Source organism: Betta splendens, chromosome 2, assembly GCF_900634795.4.
Source record: "Betta splendens chromosome 2, fBetSpl5.4, whole genome shotgun sequence".
NCBI lineage: Eukaryota > Metazoa > Chordata > Actinopteri > Anabantiformes > Osphronemidae > Betta > Betta splendens.
The window spans coordinates 3,823,887-3,841,853 of record NC_040882.2 but is presented as its reverse complement, the minus strand read 5'-3'; the positions used below and the strand labels follow the sequence as shown (position 1 = coordinate 3,841,853).

At 49.4% G+C, this 17,967-nt stretch overlaps 2 protein-coding genes across 2 annotated transcripts; one reads left to right on the top strand and one right to left on the bottom strand.

Moving 5' to 3' along the window:
* The first annotated feature begins 526 nt into the window (after positions 1-526).
* Positions 527-10,687, top strand: igfbp2a (insulin-like growth factor binding protein 2a). Its single transcript, XM_029135299.3, has 4 exons — positions 527-1,001; positions 8,533-8,714; positions 9,750-9,890; positions 9,977-10,687. Exons 1-4 carry the CDS (start codon positions 608-610, stop codon positions 10,133-10,135), a joined length of 876 nt encoding a protein of 291 aa, XP_028991132.1. The 5' UTR covers positions 527-607; the 3' UTR covers positions 10,136-10,687.
* Positions 10,688-11,386: 699 nt separating this feature from the next.
* Positions 11,387-17,462, bottom strand: igfbp5a (insulin-like growth factor binding protein 5a). Its single transcript, XM_029135314.3, has 4 exons — positions 16,666-17,462; positions 13,761-13,936; positions 13,319-13,438; positions 11,387-13,223 (listed from the first exon to the last, which is right to left on the bottom strand). The coding sequence occupies exons 1-4, from the start codon at positions 16,997-16,999 to the stop codon at positions 13,089-13,091; spliced, it is 765 nt and encodes a 254-aa protein (XP_028991147.1). The 5' UTR covers positions 17,000-17,462; the 3' UTR covers positions 11,387-13,088.
* Between the last annotated feature and the right edge of the window lie 505 nt (positions 17,463-17,967).

Sequence of the window (17,967 nt, the reverse complement as noted above, 5' to 3'; positions counted from 1 at the left end):
CCTGCCGCAGCGGGGAGGTGGGCTCGCGTAAGGAATGCTCTGCACATAGGCCTTTGTTGGTTTGTTTGTTTGTTCATGCATTCTGGGAGCCGGGGCCGTGCTGATTGAAACAAACAAGCCACATATAGCAGCTGGAGCACAGTCTTCCAGTGAGCTACAATTCGCAGCACTGTTGCTGAGTTGAGCCTCTAGTTTTGAGGAATGTCGCCTATAAACCTGCACGAACCATTTCAGTCGGAGTGTTTCCCCCTTAGCACCATCATAAACTCCTATCATGACAGTATGGATTTAGAGAAATAATTCAAATGGGCTGACATGCATCAGTATTCTCAGGAATTTAAGAAAACTTTTATTTGCACTCTGGGCCAAATAGGAAAGACGTTTGAAAATACATTCATCTTTATGTAATGAGCCCATTGTTATTTGCCTCCAGAAATTCTAGTTCAAGTCAAACCAACGTCTTGCTGCTCTCCCCAAATTAACACCCGAGAGCAAACCTGGGAATTTGTAGGACCCAGCAGACCTCTCAGCCCCCGGCTTCACCTGTTCGCGTGCACATTTCTTCCCCATTTTCTCACCAGGGATTGCCTTGCGTCGCCCCGTGACAATGACCAAAAGCCTCCTGCCTTCAACAATGCTGTCGTACGCGGGCTGCAGCCTGCTGATCCTCTCCGCGTCCCTCGCCGGCGCCTCCCTGGCCGAGATGGTGTTCCGCTGCCCGGGCTGCACCGCGGAGCGCCAGGCGCTGTGCCCGAACCTCATGGAGACCTGCGCGGAGATCGTGCGCGAGCCGGGCTGCGGGTGCTGCCCCGCGTGCGCCCGCGAGGAGGGCGAGATGTGCGGCGTGTACACCCCGAGGTGCTCCACCGGTCTGCGATGCTACCCGACGCCCGACTCGGAGCTCCCGCTGGAGCAACTGGTGCAGGGCCAGGGCCAGTGCCGGCGCAAAGTGGACCCCGAGGCGACCACTTACAGCCAGGAGCACCGGGAGCAGACCAGCGGTCAGTCACTTTACCGGAAACCTGCGTTTCTCCCATCAATTTTTAATGACGCTGTCTAGACTGCAGTCTGTGGAGTAGCGTAGAAATAGTGCATTGTCACGAAGCCTGAGCGCAATTCTGCGTAAAAGTTCTGCCGGGCATTTTGCACTTTGGAGCCTGATCATTCTCAAATGCCGCGGTTATACGGCATATTATTGCGCTTTGATGCGCGCAACACCACTGGCACTGATTTCACACCTCGTGCATTAACCCGTGGGGGGTTGGAATAATCCAGCTGTCTGCAGTGCTTCACTGCACCGCTAACATCTTCCAGCGTTCGCCCGTTTTTCTGCTCGATCCGCGAGCTTTTCTCACGCTCCTGTCATAGTCGGTGCCGCGCAGACCTGCTTAAAGTGGCGCGCGTGGGGAGAGACGGACAAAAGGAGCGAGTTAAGCCGAGCCCTGCTCCGAACCGCTGGCCGTGCACGCTCCCCTAATGTCTCCAAAAGAGAGAAAGGGTCTCAGTTTGAAGGAGAATGAGGTAGTGGCCTGCAAAATTCCTAGAAGTTGTGCTCAGCGGGATGGTTCCAGAAAACATTGTAGTATTGGTGTTGACGTTTCCACAGGGGAGTGGAGAGAAAGCGACAGGCAGGGCGAAAGAGAGCGAGAGCGGGAGGAATGTGGCATTGATTGGGAAAGTGGACTTTAGGTTTTGACCAGTAGTTGCTATGAGGCGCTGATGACAGGGAGGATATTAACTGGGTTGTCTGACTGGAAAATGGACGGGGGGACCGCAGCGAAGCCCTCTGCGTTTGAGCAACGTCAGGTTGCAGTGAGGAAGAAACGTAAACAGCCTCATTAGTGGGCTGGTTCCGAGTCCGCAAACGGACGCTGAGCGAGCGAGCGAGCGAGCGAGCGAGCGGCCAGGGTGTGATTCCTGCTAATTTCCAAATCCACGCTTTGTCAGAGTTTACCTCCAGACTGACACGTTTGTTTTGGCAGCGGCCTGCTGGAACGCAGAGGACCTGCCGGAGACCGCGCTGGGCCCGCGAGGACCCTCTGAGCAGGCCGGCAAAAGGTCCAAACGCTGCACGGGACGTTCTATGATTTATTCATCAACCTCCATATTGTCTTGAATCCACATTTACGTAACCTTTGTTTTGAAAAATCCTTTATATCTCCAATTGAACGAAACCAAAAGCAGGCATGGGTCGCCGAGTCACACAAGCGCCAGAGGAGAACAGAATACTTGGACACGTCGTGTGAAGGCTTGCTTGAAAGCTTGTTAGGTATCACTTAGGCTGTGTGTGCGTTGAAACGGTCTGGGATGTCAAAAAAGAGCCCTAAAAGCTTCAAAACCTCCTCTAAAAGGCCAAATGCTGAGTTGTTTTGGATAAAAGCCTGAAGAGCGATATCTGACAGCACAGCGAGGGGTCGTGGTGATGTTCAGGGTCAGAGAAATCACAGCAAAGTGCGCTTTTCACTAAAGTGCGACTTTGAGGCCTCAGAACTTTTAGATTTGATCAAATTATTGATTTCATTGGAACTTCACTCGCGCGTCCGCCTACGCTCTCAGGCTGCACGTCCACTCCAGCGCCAGCGTTTCTGCCTCTCAAAATAACGCAGTTGCGCTGGTGTTACAGATGGTTACTGTCGGTCCCCCGCCTTCATTTGGCCCAGTTTGAGAGCACACAAACTTGATTTCCTGTAATAAATTCTACGCAGATACGCGGGGGAAAGAAAGGGGAAGTAATGAAATCTCCGATAGGAATCAGCTCACGGGGGCTGCTGGAGGGTTGAGAGCAGACATTAACATTCTGGCTGCTGTCCACCACATCGTCTGAGTTCCAAGAATTAATCCGTTTATTAAGTATGGATATTGTACAGTGACGAAGTGTCCGCGTTCATTCTGAGCTGAGGAGATGTGTGAGTTCTGGGCTGATTCAACACTGTGGGCAAAGAACCAAGGATGAAATATTGCAGCTGCTTGATTTAGGGGGGGGGGGGGGGGGGGTTAAAAACCACAGCATTGTGGTTTTCTGCCTTATGTTATTCCAAGCCCTCATCAATTAAGGGCAGCAAACAAGGAAGAGCAAAAAGATGACGGTTTGATCTGGAAGCAAAGAGGTCAAAGGTCAGCGAGCGAAAGGACCTGCAAAGAGAAAATGAAGCCGACAGACAGGGGATGTGGAAACCAAACAGTGTGAGTGTGAATACTAAATAACTAAATGACTGCTTAGAAAACTGCTGTTTTGGTCAAACCAGTTGGATGCTTTCATTTCTCGTCAAGCAAAAAGCAGGAGTAATTTAATAAATTATTGAAGCATATTAGTAATTCAATGAGCAAGATATTGCCTCGCAAATCTCTCAGAAATGCCTCCCCAGAGTGCACAGAGCAAACACTCAATCAGCATCTGACAGACTCCCATTAAAAGGATCATAGTCATAATGTTCCAGATGTATTGTTTAGTGGGAAATGTCCCCTATAATTCACAGTGTTCCAAAGCAAAGCTTTATGAGGAGCTGGCTGGAGTTGCAGCTGGATTTTGTCCGTGTAGACTGTTGCATGTTTAATTTGCATAGTGTTGTAAAACACTATGATGATGACAGTAAAGCTGCGAGGAGGAGGAGGAGGAGAATGAGGAGCCACCAGCTTCAGCTCAACATCCGGAAGGAAAACATGTCAAAAAAAGTAAAGCAGCGTTTGTCCTCTTGCTGTACTTCCCCGTGTGCTCTTAGCATCTCGGATCCTTTTTCTCTCGCTGTGTGAGTGATTGCGTGCTGGAGCGAGAACCGGGGAACATTTGTTTTATTTGTGTAAACTAGGGTAAATTATATTCGTATCTACAGTCCAGAAAAGCATTAAAACAGGAAAGATAGAAAGTGGGGAAACATGTCGATCACCATTTCCCATTGAGCCCTCTCCGTTTATATCTACACACTATAGTGCAGAGTATTACTTTTTATACAAGCAACATATTATTTAGAAGCACATTACATCCTATTATGGATCTAACGAGACAGAAACTTGTAGATGAAGTTAAATAGATTGTGAGGTTACAGTGAATAGATTTTTTCTGAGTGCGTGGAGTTTTAATCACAGCATTTATATGTTGTATGTAAAGGTACAATCTTCTTATAATTTCCTGCTTACAACAACATGAAGAAGTTCAAGATTCCAAACCAACACTCATAATTTTCCCACTAGCCTCTCTGTTTATGCACAGTATTATTTGATATTCTGTTCCCACAGAAACCTGGACCCAAATAAAGGCTCCTTTAATCCGATTGGACTGTTTTGACTGGGATTGTACCATATATGACCTCATAAGAGCACGGCCTGATTAACGAAGCGCAGGCACGGTACACATTTGCTCGTCGAAATGTCACTCGGATGAGGAAAAGCGTCACGATCGCGGCGCGGCGTGTTTTTCAGGCGATCGCGAGGTTTCCCCTCGTGGGTTATTGGTTAGTGGTGCAGAGGCAGCTTACGTGCTGACAATGAAGAAGGGAAAAGCTGGTGTGGAACACCAGTGTTATAAAAGTTGGAAAGTGAGGTGGAAAGAGGCGTGTGTGTGTGTGTGTGTGTGTGTGTGTGTGTGTGTGTGTGTGTGTGTGTGTGTGTGTGTGTGTGCGTGTGTGCGTGTGTGCGTGCGTGCGTGCGTGCGTGCGTGCGTGCGTGTGTGTGCGTGTGTGCGCGTGTGCGCGTGTGTGCGTGTGTGCGTGTGTGCGCGTGTGTGTGTGTGTGTGTGTGTGCGTGTGTGTGTGTGTGTGTGGGGGGGACTCCTGTGCCATCTGCTCACTGAAATAACATTGTTAGCTAACAGGGGGCATTCCTGTGTACCTGCGGGGGTGTCCAGACAGGGCCCGCGGGACTGAAATAGCTCCTGGATAATCCCCCCCCCACGCTTCTCCAAAAACAGGGGCATTTGTGCCATCTTCCCCCAGGCATCAATTTTATATGTACTGGGGCCAAGAATCTCCTTGTGCTCGTCGAGATCCAAAATAGCTTCCCACCGTCGTATTAGGTCAGGGGTGATTTAACCCTTTCACGTGTAGTGGACAGCTATTCCGAGGCCATTCTCGGGTTGTGACGGGGCGACTGCATATCATCGTCTCCTGGTACTGCAGAGAGAAATGTCCGACCTGTTTATCAGTTCCAAAAGGTCCTCGCAGGTAAAAAACGATGATAAAGAACAAAATCATTAGGTTTTTCTGCATGTTACAATATGTTAACCTGCATTGGACTGGTCTCACTGGTCCTCAGGCACATGTCCACACCCACAGCACAGGAGTGTGAGGAAGGACAACCTGGGGCCTCACGGACCCCTTTAAGACTCATCATGTTGAAAGTCACACCAATCCATTGAAAAGCTGTTGTTTTTTCATTCCATTATCCCACTAAAAATGTCAGCCTCCTGTCTGGGGATCCCCAACGTAAATAGGATACATCCTCTGGGAACCATGAACGTCTTTGCTAAATTTCATGGTGGAGAGTTTTATTGCTCCCTGACGGTGCAGTAAAGAACAGCGCTGACCCAATACTCGCAACAAAAACACCCAGCTCTCGCTTTGCAAAACTGGATCTCGCCCTCCTGTTGACTGGCTTCTATTAGAGACGTCTGCAGTGTTGGGCTCGCACCGCGTGCAACGCGCAACATGTGCTAAAATGCGCTGTTCCCACATCATTAGCTGCGCTGGGCACTTGTGCAAGGAGCTGTTTATTAGCAGCCTGCACCGTGGATGGAAACGCTCGCCCGGCGGTGCTGGTAGCGAGCGAGTGGCCTGCTCTGTGTGTGTGTGTGTGTGTGTGTGTGTGTGTGTGTGTGCGTGTGTGTGTGTGTGCGTGCGTGCCAGAGCTTGTCCCAACGTGCGTTTACACGACGGTTGCAGGCCAAAAGCCTCGGAGGTAAACATATCTGCACTCTGAGGCCGAGTTAAGTAACGGGCGAATGGACCGTAGCGTGCTTCGCGGGTCACATGACCAATTTCAGACCTGGACAGAGGAGCGTGATTTTAAGAGAAGCTGCATTTGAATCGGGGTTTTTCTCCACACGTCCTGGGCCAAGTCTGCCATTTGCTCAGTTGAGCAGAATCTGGACGGCGGCACATGACACCCCCGGCCTTCGTGCCATGTGGGAATCCGACATGGCACATATATAGAAAGGAAGCCTCTGTGGCCATTGTGCAGGGATTACTTCAAGCAGGAGAGCGGACAGTGGGCCTGCTGCTGTGTTGACACTGCTGATCCCCAGCCCACCGCTGCGGAACCACTGGTTCTGCTGAGGCCTACTGCCCCCCCCCCCAAAAAGTGGGGTCCTGAGACTGCGTTTGAGTGTGTGAGCGTTCAAAGAGGAGAACGCAGCTTTTCCCCGCGTGTCAGTGAACACCTCAGCCGTCCTCAGACGACAGGGAGTGACAGGGTTGTGCTGTAGGGGTTACGTAAGACAGCAGAACACAAAGGCGCCCCCGTGCGCCAATACGCCTGAGCGTGTTGTGTGTTTATCTGTGTGGACACACACATGCGAGCCCACACCTGATTCCAGTTGACTTTTCGCCCCGTTCCTGGTGGAGAAACCCAAGTCTTCAAAGCCGAGGCAGCGAGCGCGCGGCGGAGCGTCGTGGGGGGAACTCGAGTCCAACAACACCAGGTCTATCTGATGGCAAACGGCGCCGGCGCCTTGTTATTGCTTCGTTTGGAATTTCCTTTCCCCCGTTCTCTCCTTCGCCTTCTGTAATCATATTCTACGGGCGGATGTCAAGTTTACCTCTTGCAGAGGACGGGGGACGCCTCTCTGCTGCGTCGCCGCCACCCGTTCGGCCCTCGCTCTCGTTCCGCGTCCTCCAAACACCTCTCCGCACGTGTGCGCCCACGGCTCGATCCTATAACTCACTGCATGACTGTTTGACCTCCTCTGGCATCTGTGCTTATTTTCCCCTCCTTCAGGTAAAATATGAAACCTGCAAATTTTCTAAAACAAGCTTGTGTATGTCCTCTATTACTCTTAAAATAGTCTGGTCACTTTTGAATTTGCGTCCAAACTCAGTAGAGGCTCTGCTCCTTCGCTCCCTCCCCATCCAACCTAAGTATGCTCTGTTGTCAGAAACAACACGTTGGGTTGGACCTGATGGCCTCTCACATTGTTTGCTCCATCTGTTTGAGGAGAAGGGGATTTTTTTTTTGAGGTTGATGTTTAACAACTCCAAGGAGAGAGAGGGTACGGTCAGATTCGATGAAAGCTGCTTGGAGGAATCGCTGGATGGTCACAGAAATGCATTTGTTGTTAGTTAGGAGCAAGGAGAGCTTTGACTCTCATTCTTTTAAGTGTTCTTCCCTCACATTAAAACCACGAGCAACTGGCTGCACAGGTACGGCATTTGTCCTGCCTATTTTATCCGCCACCCTTTGACAAATATACAGTAGTTGAATTCATGTTGTAGTGTCCTAATTGTTTCACTGCAGAAAGCTGCGCTGCTTCAAATGTCTGATTATATCGACGCCTGTGCTCATTTATCGCCGCTCTAACATCTGCTCATGAAACTGAATCACATTAGGTGGAAAAGAAGGAACCATGGAAACCTGACTGTGACTAAAGTTCAGCAGTGGCCAACATTTCTAAGCCCACAAGCTTGTTAACGGAGCTGCATGTGGTTCCTTCGCTCTCTGAGAAAAGGAAAAGATTTTCGGTGACTCACTGATTGCGCTGATGTATTTCGGAGCGCTGCGGCGGTTTGGACGCTCAAAGGCAACGTTATCTTTAGCAGAGAGGAGAAAAGAGGAAAAAAAACGAGTCAGCTTTGACAATGCGGAACATTTTCACGCATAAAACAAATATCCTCGCACTGAATGTGAGGCTAAATCAAATAAACGACAGAGGGGTGGTGAACGGTGGTGAACTTAATGCCGCGTGGAAGCGGAGACTGGGCCAAGAAGAATAAGACAACGGTGGAGGCCAGCTGTGGAGCTCAGGTGCCAGCTTTTATAGGTGCCCAGGTGGAGTAACCACCGGCAGCCTTTTTACAGTTGGCCGCTCGCCTCTGAGGCGGACCAGCGTCAATCACAGCGGCCTCAAGAAGGCTTTATCATCTGGGCCATGATCTGAAGATAAACCGGGTCTGGTTGCTAGAAAAAGCAGAGGGAAAAGGATTCGTTTGTGTCTCCGCTCTCCTCACGGAGCTCAGACTGCACAGTCGGGGTCACCTCCACAGCTGGTTGAAGTCCAACCAGCTATTTCCAAAAGCCTTCTTAGCAGAACGGCCCACACACTTTGTCACTCTGAAAAATGATCTGTGCCGTCCAGAGCTTATTTCTCCCCACTTCCAGCCTCTAAAAAGCCCAATCCATTACCGCGCTGATGGCAGGAGGGCGGCAGAGTGGCTCAGTGCAAAGACAGAGTGCCCTGAAAGTCACAGGTTAAATGCATTTAGGAGCCAATATGTCCATCGGTGTATTTCCGAGCCTGTTGCGTTTATTCTCTAACCTGCGGTTATTGATACAGTGTTTAATTGCGGTCATGTCTATATTTGACGTGTTCCTCACCCACGGCTGCAGGCGAGGCCGTGGAGCCGCCGGCCGAGCAGGGCGTGAGCGAGGTCCCGGCCGTCAGAAAGCCCAGTAAAGAGGCCGCCTGGCTCGGGCCCAAGGAGAGCGCCGTGCGCCAGCACCGGCAGGAGATGAAGACCAAGATGAAGACCAACAAGGTGGAGGAGGTGAAACCTACTCGGCCCAAACAGGTGAGGAGAGGGGGGAGACCTGGGAGGAGTTCTCTGAACCTTGATGTTGGTTCATGTTAGGTAGTTTGCTGAGCTATGTTTAGGAGAACGGGTCTCCTCAACACACACTGTTTAGTTAATGTTAAATATATACTATACACATACTGGTAAATTAGCTCCTGCTGCACCAAGACTGCTTTTACTTTCCAGATGCGAAGCTGAGGTTCATTACATTTCTTGCTAGACTCTATTATGAAATTAAAAGTGCGTACGTTTTTAAATCTGTAAAAAACCTGCTCCTCAGAGCGAAGCAGTGAAGGCACCAGAGAGCACAGTGCTGCCTCCCTCTGGCGCGTACTGGTCTGATGTCAAGGTGACACATAGACAGTTAAGTGTAGGTCAATACCGGTTGTGAACCGTGTTTTCACTTTAAAGCTAACGAAAAACAGTGCAGAACAATAATATGACAAAACAAACATGTTTTTCCCCATTTCGCTTTTATTCCATTCAAGTCTTCCAGTAACTAAAGTGCTTTCAGTTAAAGCGCCCACATTTGCGGACACTAAACGCACCTGACATGATCCGTATCCCAGAACTGGGATCGTCATAATCAAATATCAAATCAAATGCAGATTTTTTGCTTCCCGAGCCTCTAAACAGTAAGAGTCTCAACAGGACATTTGGCTTCAGTGAGCGGTGAGGTAAACCTGAGGTCACTGGCAAGCGAGATTATTCATTACTGGCAGGCGTGATGATTCATCCGCTCATTATACAGAACCTTTTAGCTTTATTGTGTGTTTTTTATGTGAACTTTTATGTTGCGTGTCAAAAAATGTGCTGATTCGCCTGCGAGTACATCTGAATCTTCGCCCGGCGCGGAGCGACATTACGGAAAGCTCCAAATTTACGGCTTTCTCCGTTCGAATTGAACAAACCACATGAAGGTGTAATTGCGGATCCTGCGCAACCACCGTTGCACACGGACGCTGCAGTGGGTCCCAGCGAACTGACGCACATGACTGCCTGTTTTTTTTTTTTTTTTGCTGTTTTCCTAAGACCCAATGTCAGCAGGAGCTCGACCAGGTGCTGGAGCGAATATCCAAGATGCCCTTCAGAGATAACAGAGGGCCCCTGGAGGACCTGTACGCCCTGCATATCCCCAACTGCGACAAGAGGGGGCAGTATAACCTCAAACAGGTGAACAAAAACGCTGGCTGACATGTTTTTCTGAGAAAAATGAAGCCTAATAATAATACTTTGCATCAATATACTTTATATTTCAGTGCAAGATGTCTCTCCATGGGCAGAGGGGCGAGTGCTGGTGCGTGAACCCTCACACCGGCCGGCCCATCCCGTCAGCCCCCACCGTGAGGGGGGACCCCAACTGCAGCCAGTATCTCAGAGAGTTGGAGCTGGAGCTGCCCGACATGGCCCAAATATAGAGAGGAATGAAGCTAAAACTTAAAAAAAAGAACAAGAAAGAAACTACAGTAACTGTAAAGTACTTGGGAACAAAGAGCATCTGAGTAAGCTATATATTATCTCTGTGAGTCTGTGCCTGTAGTTCATTCGACGACGTTTGCAGTCTAAACCACCAAAAAGGGTTAGATGATAGAATCCCACTAGCTGAAAACCTAGCACGTGTCTGCAGATTATGTTTAGAGAGGAGGCCAAAAGATACAATAGATACTCAGTTAGACGTCAGCTGGAGCGTCACTGATTTCGCTTTCCTAAGTTCGACTTCGCCCTGTGTTTTTTACAGTATGTGTTGATAAATGAAAAGCCTTCAGTGTATTGGACGTGTGTACGGTAGGTGTTGTTGTGTACTAGCTTTTAGACGGTGGTTGTGCGTCTTTGTGTACTGTCGGCTTCGACCGCACCTGACAATAATACACAGTGTTAAAATAAAGGGTAGTATGTGTGCTAGGGCGGATGTGATGTCCAGGCCTGCCTAGTGCTTCGTAGACATTGCTATTAAAATGGTAGCGAATTCAGTGTGTGCCTGTGTGTTTACTGGACATAATCACGCTGCTGCAAATGTACAGTGGAGCATTTAAAGGGGGTGACTTACAGTATTTGGTATTATTCTGATTCCAGCTGCCATGTGGAGGCGCTGTTTCAATTCTAAGGATGTCGTCTGTACACGTGTACAGGAGGTTGACTTGTACCCTCTGTATTCTATAACAGAGACAGCATTAATAGAGGCTGTTCTGCACATACAGTAATGCATCTGACTGCTAATACAGGTACATGCTAGTCCTGGAGAACTCCTCCAAATCACCTCATTAAAACTGAAGACGTAAGAGTTATATTAACATGGGGAAGGTCCTTAAACTATAACCATTAGATGTACGTTGAAAATCAGTGAGGCTGTCCTTTGGTTTTGACATCTATCCTTCAGTGGTGGTGACTAAAATAGGTCAAAGAGTCCAATTTATTTTTTTCAAGCTCATTTCATACCATCAAACAACCTTCTGTTGGACGGCAGTGCATTTGGCTGGAAAACTCTGTATTCCTTCTTTTTATTATCTCACACATCTGACCACACCACAATCAGTGATGTCACCGCAGTGTTATGACGGGATGGAAAACGCTCCCCGTCTTTATCAGCACCAAGGTCACAAAGATAGCAGTTGCAAAAAATGCTCCCGCTGACTCAGCGGTTTAGGCAGTTTCCACATCAACGACAGAAGTGCAGCTACAGAAACTTTATTAAATAGAGATTTGTCATTACAAAATAATGAGTACGTCAATTACACGCCTGATAAATATTTCACTATTATGTTCACATTTATATTTGTCAAACAAGCTTCAGACACAGTGTCACTGTGTTGTGTTTTTATATCTGCTAGAATCAACAACACGAGAGAGTTGCATTACTGGGAAGAATAGGCTGATGAGCCCCTGTCAAAGGTCTCCTAATGCCACAATTTGAATATAGTGATTCCTAAAATAACAAGATTCATAATTAAACAACAAAAACAGGAAGTACAGTATAAAACAAAAACCTTTGTCCTTGTTTCATCATCCACTCATCTGCTCTTGGGTGGAAGATGGCACTTCCACTGGAAACTGAAACTGAAGCTTTCAGGCAGTTCGTCAGACCACGTCCACACCTGAAATCGTTTTTTCTGCCTATTGTGCTGGAGCGTCGCGTTTCCAACAACACCCTGGATTCACACGCAAATAAGAATTCAAAGTGGCATCGAGCAGAAGGCACTGGAATTTACATGCAAACCCGGCAACCTTGATCTCCGCAGGACGAAGGGACCCGATAAACCCCTGAGAGCGAGGCCGCCACAGATTTGCCTGTGCAGGGGCAGTGGGGGCCTCGCAGGCCTTTGCATACGATTTGTGTGCGGACAGCGAAGGACAGTAGCCTGGATGGGCTGATCTTGTGAGCAATCGACCCACAGCTTTTTGAAATACACATGATACAGCCTAAATAACATTTTTTAGCATTTTTACATTTGGGCAGAAGCTGGTTCCTGGCTTTTATGCTAAACTAAGCTAAGCTAAGCTAAGCTAATCAGACACTGGCGTTAGCCTCGCGTTCAGTGGCACCGATCAGGCTATTTCACACTATTTCATTCGGCGTGTAGCCACGAGTGGACAGATTTGTCTCCACTTTGTGACAACGGGCCAACAGTTCTCCAAGTCTTCTCTGAGCACATAATGAAAGCTTTCGTGCTGAAATGGAAATGGCGGAAATTACTTTTCTGCTGATTCTGCACGTCTCCCGACCGCTCTTGAGTTGGTTCTCGGCCATCCGATGATGATGATGAGGAGGAGGATGATGATATACACAGCCTGACAGGAACCCTGCAGAGCCTGTCTCCCCCTTTTCCTGCTTGGCACATTCCCCCTACACATCAGATAATATCCAGAAGCAGTAGGTTGAGGGCAAGACTCACTAAAACATTTTCCAATTTAAACCGACTCACTTTCTTGGACGTCTCCTATTGTCCTGGAAATTTCAGCCACACTTGAAATATGTCTTGTCTTTGAATTCTTGGAGTACATTTAGCAATATACAGTATAACTTGCCTCTCAGTCTCACTACACAACATGGAATCATTATTATACAAATATATATGTAATTCTCTATTATCTATGGATATAAACAGATGAGGTGACCTCGAAGGTTGTACACAGACAGAGGGGAGCCGAAGGTAAGACCTACGTGTGCAGATGTTCGTCTAAGTAAGCTTTTCAGATTGGCTTCCCTTTAAGAAACAAAACAAAACAAAACTATGATGCAGTCCATCACACCTGACCATATACACATATATTTATATAGAAGCATTAGTGCCGCGTTTTCCTTAAGGGCAGTCATTACGTATGCTAGCTCGGTTGCCAGGTTTTATGGGCGGCAGGGGCTCATGGTTTCGGCTCTCATTCGTTGCTGGTGCTGCTGTTGTCCAGATCTTTGCACTGCAGGTCTCCTCCGGTGTAGTTCGCGCCGATTCTCGTGCCAACGCGGTCAACGCACCAGCAGATGCCTCTCTTCCGTCCGCGCGACGCCTTACACTGTGGGGAACGAGCAATCGGAGAGGGATGAGACACTTGGATATGTAGAAGGCTAAATCAGGTTATTTCATAAATATGAAAGGACTAATTCAAACCTGTTTGCGCTTGAAAAAGCCCTTCTTGTCACAGTTGGGGACGTAGAGAGACAGCGCCATGACCCGAGATGAGTCCTTCATGCTTTGAATGACATTATCCAGTCTCCTCCTGCACGGCCCCTATACGCACAGGGAGTGTTAAGAGTTAGGACCTCACTCGGCAGCTGAGCAGCACGTGAACCACTGTAGAAAAATGTCTTCTAATGACAGCTCTGCCGTCTATTTTCACCCCGTGATGTGACTAGTCAGTTGGTAGTTTTCCAGTGTGCAAGGCAAAGAAATTAGCCTAAACTAGCAGCAGAGGAAACCACTGGTCTGTTCATTTTTTAAGACTCTGTGCAAAAATGGTTCCAAATTGATCTAAATGACGATGACAGAAGCTGAGTCGGGTTTCATTTTAGCACTGTATGTACTGTAACCGTGCGATGCCTACGGCACTTACGAGCCCGTGCTCCACTTTATCCGGGCTCAGCAGCGGTGAGTCCTTGGGGGTCGATCCCCGCCGGGACAGCTGATTCTTGCGGTCGTTGGCGTGCTTCTGGGCCAGAGCTTTCTGGCTGCTGATGTAGTCTCTTCCATATAAGGCCACCTTGGTTTGCAGCATGTCACGTGATTCGTCTGGAGAGGACAAACACGGAGAGGGAGCGTTGAGAGCGTTGGCGGATGAGTCCCCCTTTACATCAAACATCTGCAGAACATCATTTGCTTTGCTTTTCGACCTGTGATTAAACCCAACGCAACAAACAACAAGACGGGCTACTGAAAGAAAATGCAGCTGCAGCTTCATTCGCGCAGGATTACTATTATCAGAGCACTGTCTCCACCACAGGGTGGTCAGTAATTTACTGCAACTACGAGAAGTTCACAATTACAGACGTGGCGGGATTTGCCCAATTATTACGAACCACTTAATGTCCACAGGTGTAGTATTAGTCCTTTGAGAACAGGGCTTTTTGTGTTGCGTGTTTGAAGACGGGCCCAAATCAAGAGCCCTACCTGGAAACGCATCTATTTGAGTGTCTAAAATTAAAAAGTCGGGCTCAATCACAAGCGCGTGGCGCTCGGGGTCAGGGGTCACAGCACAATGCGATGGCTTCAGTGCACCAGCTCAGCGCTCACTCAGCCGAGTCAGTGGCTGAGGCCCAGCTTCGGACTGGATGCGTTGACATGCGGGACAACACAGCCTACATTTATGGCAGGTTAAGTTGCCAGTTTGGAGGTATATGCAGACCAGGGGTTTTAAAACTTTTATAGCCAGTGACCTAAATGAGATATTTAGTCTCACCCTGGCACCCAGGCTCATGAAAACATGCTATTACACTTGTCATGTGGCGAGCCACCAGAAACAGCCGCAGCCCATTTTGGGTCCCCCCCCCCCACGGGAGCCCTTGTGTACATGAGTCTTTCATCTGTGCACAAATACAGCTCTTTGCTGGAGTTTTGGGGGGAGTCGCACACAGTGGCAGCGGCCTCCCCCCTCCCCCGTCGCCGTGACCACAGCAGCTGCTGCTTTCTATCCCCGAGGCGTATTTCAAAAAGCGACACTTCCCTTCGTTTCCAGCTTTAAACATGCATTAGCCCCGTATGTGTCCTAAGCCACAATTGGCCCATTTCCACTGCTGTGTCACGCACTCGTTTCCTTCTCATTTTGGCAGATTGCAAACTCGGCACGTAAAGCCCTCCATGCCGGCGCTGACGTGATCGCTAAGCTACTCGGCTAAGTGGGCGGTGAAACAAGGTCAGCGCCTCGCTGCGAACGATGGCTGAATTCTCGCAAGCCCTGCCACCTCGCCCCCTACCACCCCCCCGCCCCCGCCCCAGCGAGGATGATGGTGATGAAGATCAAAAGTGATGTCATTCAGCCCCAAGTTATGACAGATTCTTGGAAAAAGAGATTCCCTCCAGTTTTCCTGCTGACTCTTTTTTTTTCTTGAGGGAAGGCTGATGCAGCGTACATCCAATCAAGTCTTCACTTGTTAATCCTCTAGCTTGTCTAATCTGACCTGTGCTGACTGATCATGGCTTTCAGTTTTTTTTCTTTCTCCCTCTTGGAATGACAGATCCTACCATTAGTTTCTAGCATAGTTGTGCAACATAACTTTTACTTAAACATACACATTAAGTCGCCTATCTGCGCGCGTTTCCCAGGATGCACACTGGTTTCTGTTTCATTTGAGTCCACAGTTCCCAGGAGGCGTTAACAGAGGACCGGCCGATAGGCAGACAGACGGGGGATCAGGAGCCCACGCTCAGCCAGCATTCTGCTGAATCACTGCCTGCAGTGCCGAGACGGAGAGAGGGGCGTAGGGGAGGGGAGGGAGGGATGAAGAAACCTGGGTGGGAATTACACACACGGGTGGGAGGGGAGAGAGGATGGTGTGGGAAAGGGTAGGAAAAGAGAAGAGGAGATGAAGAGGGGAGAGAAGAGGAAGAATAGCACGGAAAAGATGAAGAGGGACAGGAGCCAGGCCAGGAAAGAGGAGAAGAGGGAGGCAGTGTGGTGGGAGAGAATAAAGAGCCGGAGACAAAAAGCAGCAATAGGTGTCTGGAAGCGGGCAGGTGGTGAACGAGGAGTAAAACATGACCTCACACCTCGACGGGGGCCAGAGCGAGGGCCACAAAGCTCTCCTCAGTGCGCCACCGGCAGACACAGCGACTGTCCCTGAGCCGCCACTCAGAGGAGCCACCTGTAATCTTCTCCCTCGTTGTAGCTTGGCTGGGGGTGGTGGTGGTGGTGGGGGGGGGGGGATCCGCTCACACGAAACCTACTGATTTACAGCTCGCGGCCCCACGAGGCCCTTTCAAGCAGAGATGATAGGTTGATCGCTCCTCTGCAACGACTGCTGACAGGGTTCACGGGGTCAGCGGGGCTTCTGGGTCGTGTGCCTGGCTAATGAGCAAGGCAGGGCCATGGACTGAGCCCATTTGCCCTCTTTCACACGTAGAAAGAGAAAATCACTTAAACACGCTGCGAATACGCATTTCATCTCAATCTCGACGTGATTTTGCTCATTCAGCTCTGAATCACTGGCTGAGTCTGTGCGTGACACTTGTGGACTTCATTAAAATTCCTGCAATGACAAGGGAGGGGTAACATCTGTATCCAGCTGTTTGTTATTTATAATATGCCCCAGCGCCCTTTAGATCTTCAGCTGACGCGTGTACTGTACTGCAGACGCAACAGAAACCCCATCAATAAATTAAATAAGGAGGGCTGCATTTACTGCATTATATTTAAGGAACTGACGCTCCCATCAGAGCGACTCGTCTCATTCGGGTAATTAATCGAAGCCAGTGACCTGTTTAGGACTGCGCGGTCTGGATCAGTCATCTCTCCACACGCCTACCTTTTGACGGATGCAGCAGCTTGTACAGCTTCTCGTTCCTGCACACCGCGCGGCCGTGCAGGAGCGCGTGCAGCGGCTTCTCCTCGCCGTTCTTGGGCAGGCAGCGGAGCCCGCGCGCGCACGGCCCCGTGTACACGCCGCACGGCTGGCCCTCCTCGAGCGCGCACGTCAGGCAGCAGCCGCAGCCGGGCTCCTTGACCAGCTGGCACCCGAGCGGCACCGGCGGACACATGGACAGGGCCTTCTGGTCGCACGGCTCGCACGGCACGTACGACGCGCCGCAGCCGCTCATGCTCAGCAGGGGAACCACCAGGAAGGAAACTCTCAGCAGCATGGTGCGCCGAGCGTCTAACTGCGGACGGGCTTTGACGAGTTATCAACTAAATCGCGCGTTGAATCCTTGCTGCGCAACCGCTTCGAGTCCGAGCATCAGAGGGAGGTTTGCTGCCGCATCCACAGGTGCTTTGCGCGCTCAAGCCCCCGAATGTTACCGCATCCGCTCCTTGCAATCCACAAGAACTCTTCTCCTCCCGATGCGCTCTCCTTCAACCGAACAGTCAGCAATATATTAAAAGAGCAAATAAAAATATCCAGGCACCGCGTATTTGTCTTCGGCGATGCCCGGTGCCCGTTTACGCGCAAGCGCTCCCTCTCCAAGAGACTCTTAGTCCCGCTGCCGCGCTCTCCGTAGGTTATTTTCCCCGCGCGGCTTGTGAGCAGAATGTATAATCTGTGGCTTTGAGCTTTCCTTTTAAAAAAGAAACTGCCAGAGGCGAAGCCTATAACGATGGGTATGTCAAACAACTTTTGGAGGGGGAGGCGCACTTGTCAACTCCGTGCGCTGCGATGCTGATTTCACAGGGCGGGTGCTGGCATGCCTCCAGATCTGCCAGATAAGAGACGATGCTGCTATGGGCGACAGAGTAAGACCCCCCCCCCCCTCCTCCTCCTCGCGCGCTCTCTCTCTCTCTCTCTCTCTCACACACACACACACACACACACACACACACACACACACACACACACACACACACACACACACAGCTGGAAACGTATGTGAATTATTATATTATTATCTGAATCCAAAGCACGCATGGCTGTTGCTAGAAAGCCTTTCTTAATAGTTTGAGAGAAGAGTCCACATTTTACATTTTATAAATGCTACCATTATCGTAGGACTGGCAGAAAGTACAAACACGACCTTTATTAGTAGTATTTATGGGAAGCGCTGAGGATCAGATTGTTTTGACTGCTGAAGCCAAAAAATATGGTCAAGATAGAGATTTATGAGCAGTTACTCAT

Coding starts and splice junctions, on each gene's coding strand:
- igfbp2a (XM_029135299.3), top strand. CDS start 608: ATGACCAAAAGCCTCCTGCCTTCAACAATGCTGTCGTACGCGGGCTGC. Junction 1,002..8,532: donor GCACCGGGAGCAGACCAGCG/GTCAGTCACTTT, acceptor CCACGGCTGCAG/GCGAGGCCGTGGAGCCGCCG. Junction 9,891..9,976: donor GGCAGTATAACCTCAAACAG/GTGAACAAAAAC, acceptor TTTATATTTCAG/TGCAAGATGTCTCTCCATGG.
- igfbp5a (XM_029135314.3), bottom strand. CDS start 16,999: ATGCTGCTGAGAGTTTCCTTCCTGGTGGTTCCCCTGCTGAGCATGAGC. Junction 13,937..16,665: donor GCTGCTGCATCCGTCAAAAG/GTAGGCGTGTGG, acceptor TGTCCTCTCCAG/ACGAATCACGTGACATGCTG. Junction 13,439..13,760: donor ATAAAGTGGAGCACGGGCTC/GTAAGTGCCGTA, acceptor CTGTGCGTATAG/GGGCCGTGCAGGAGGAGACT.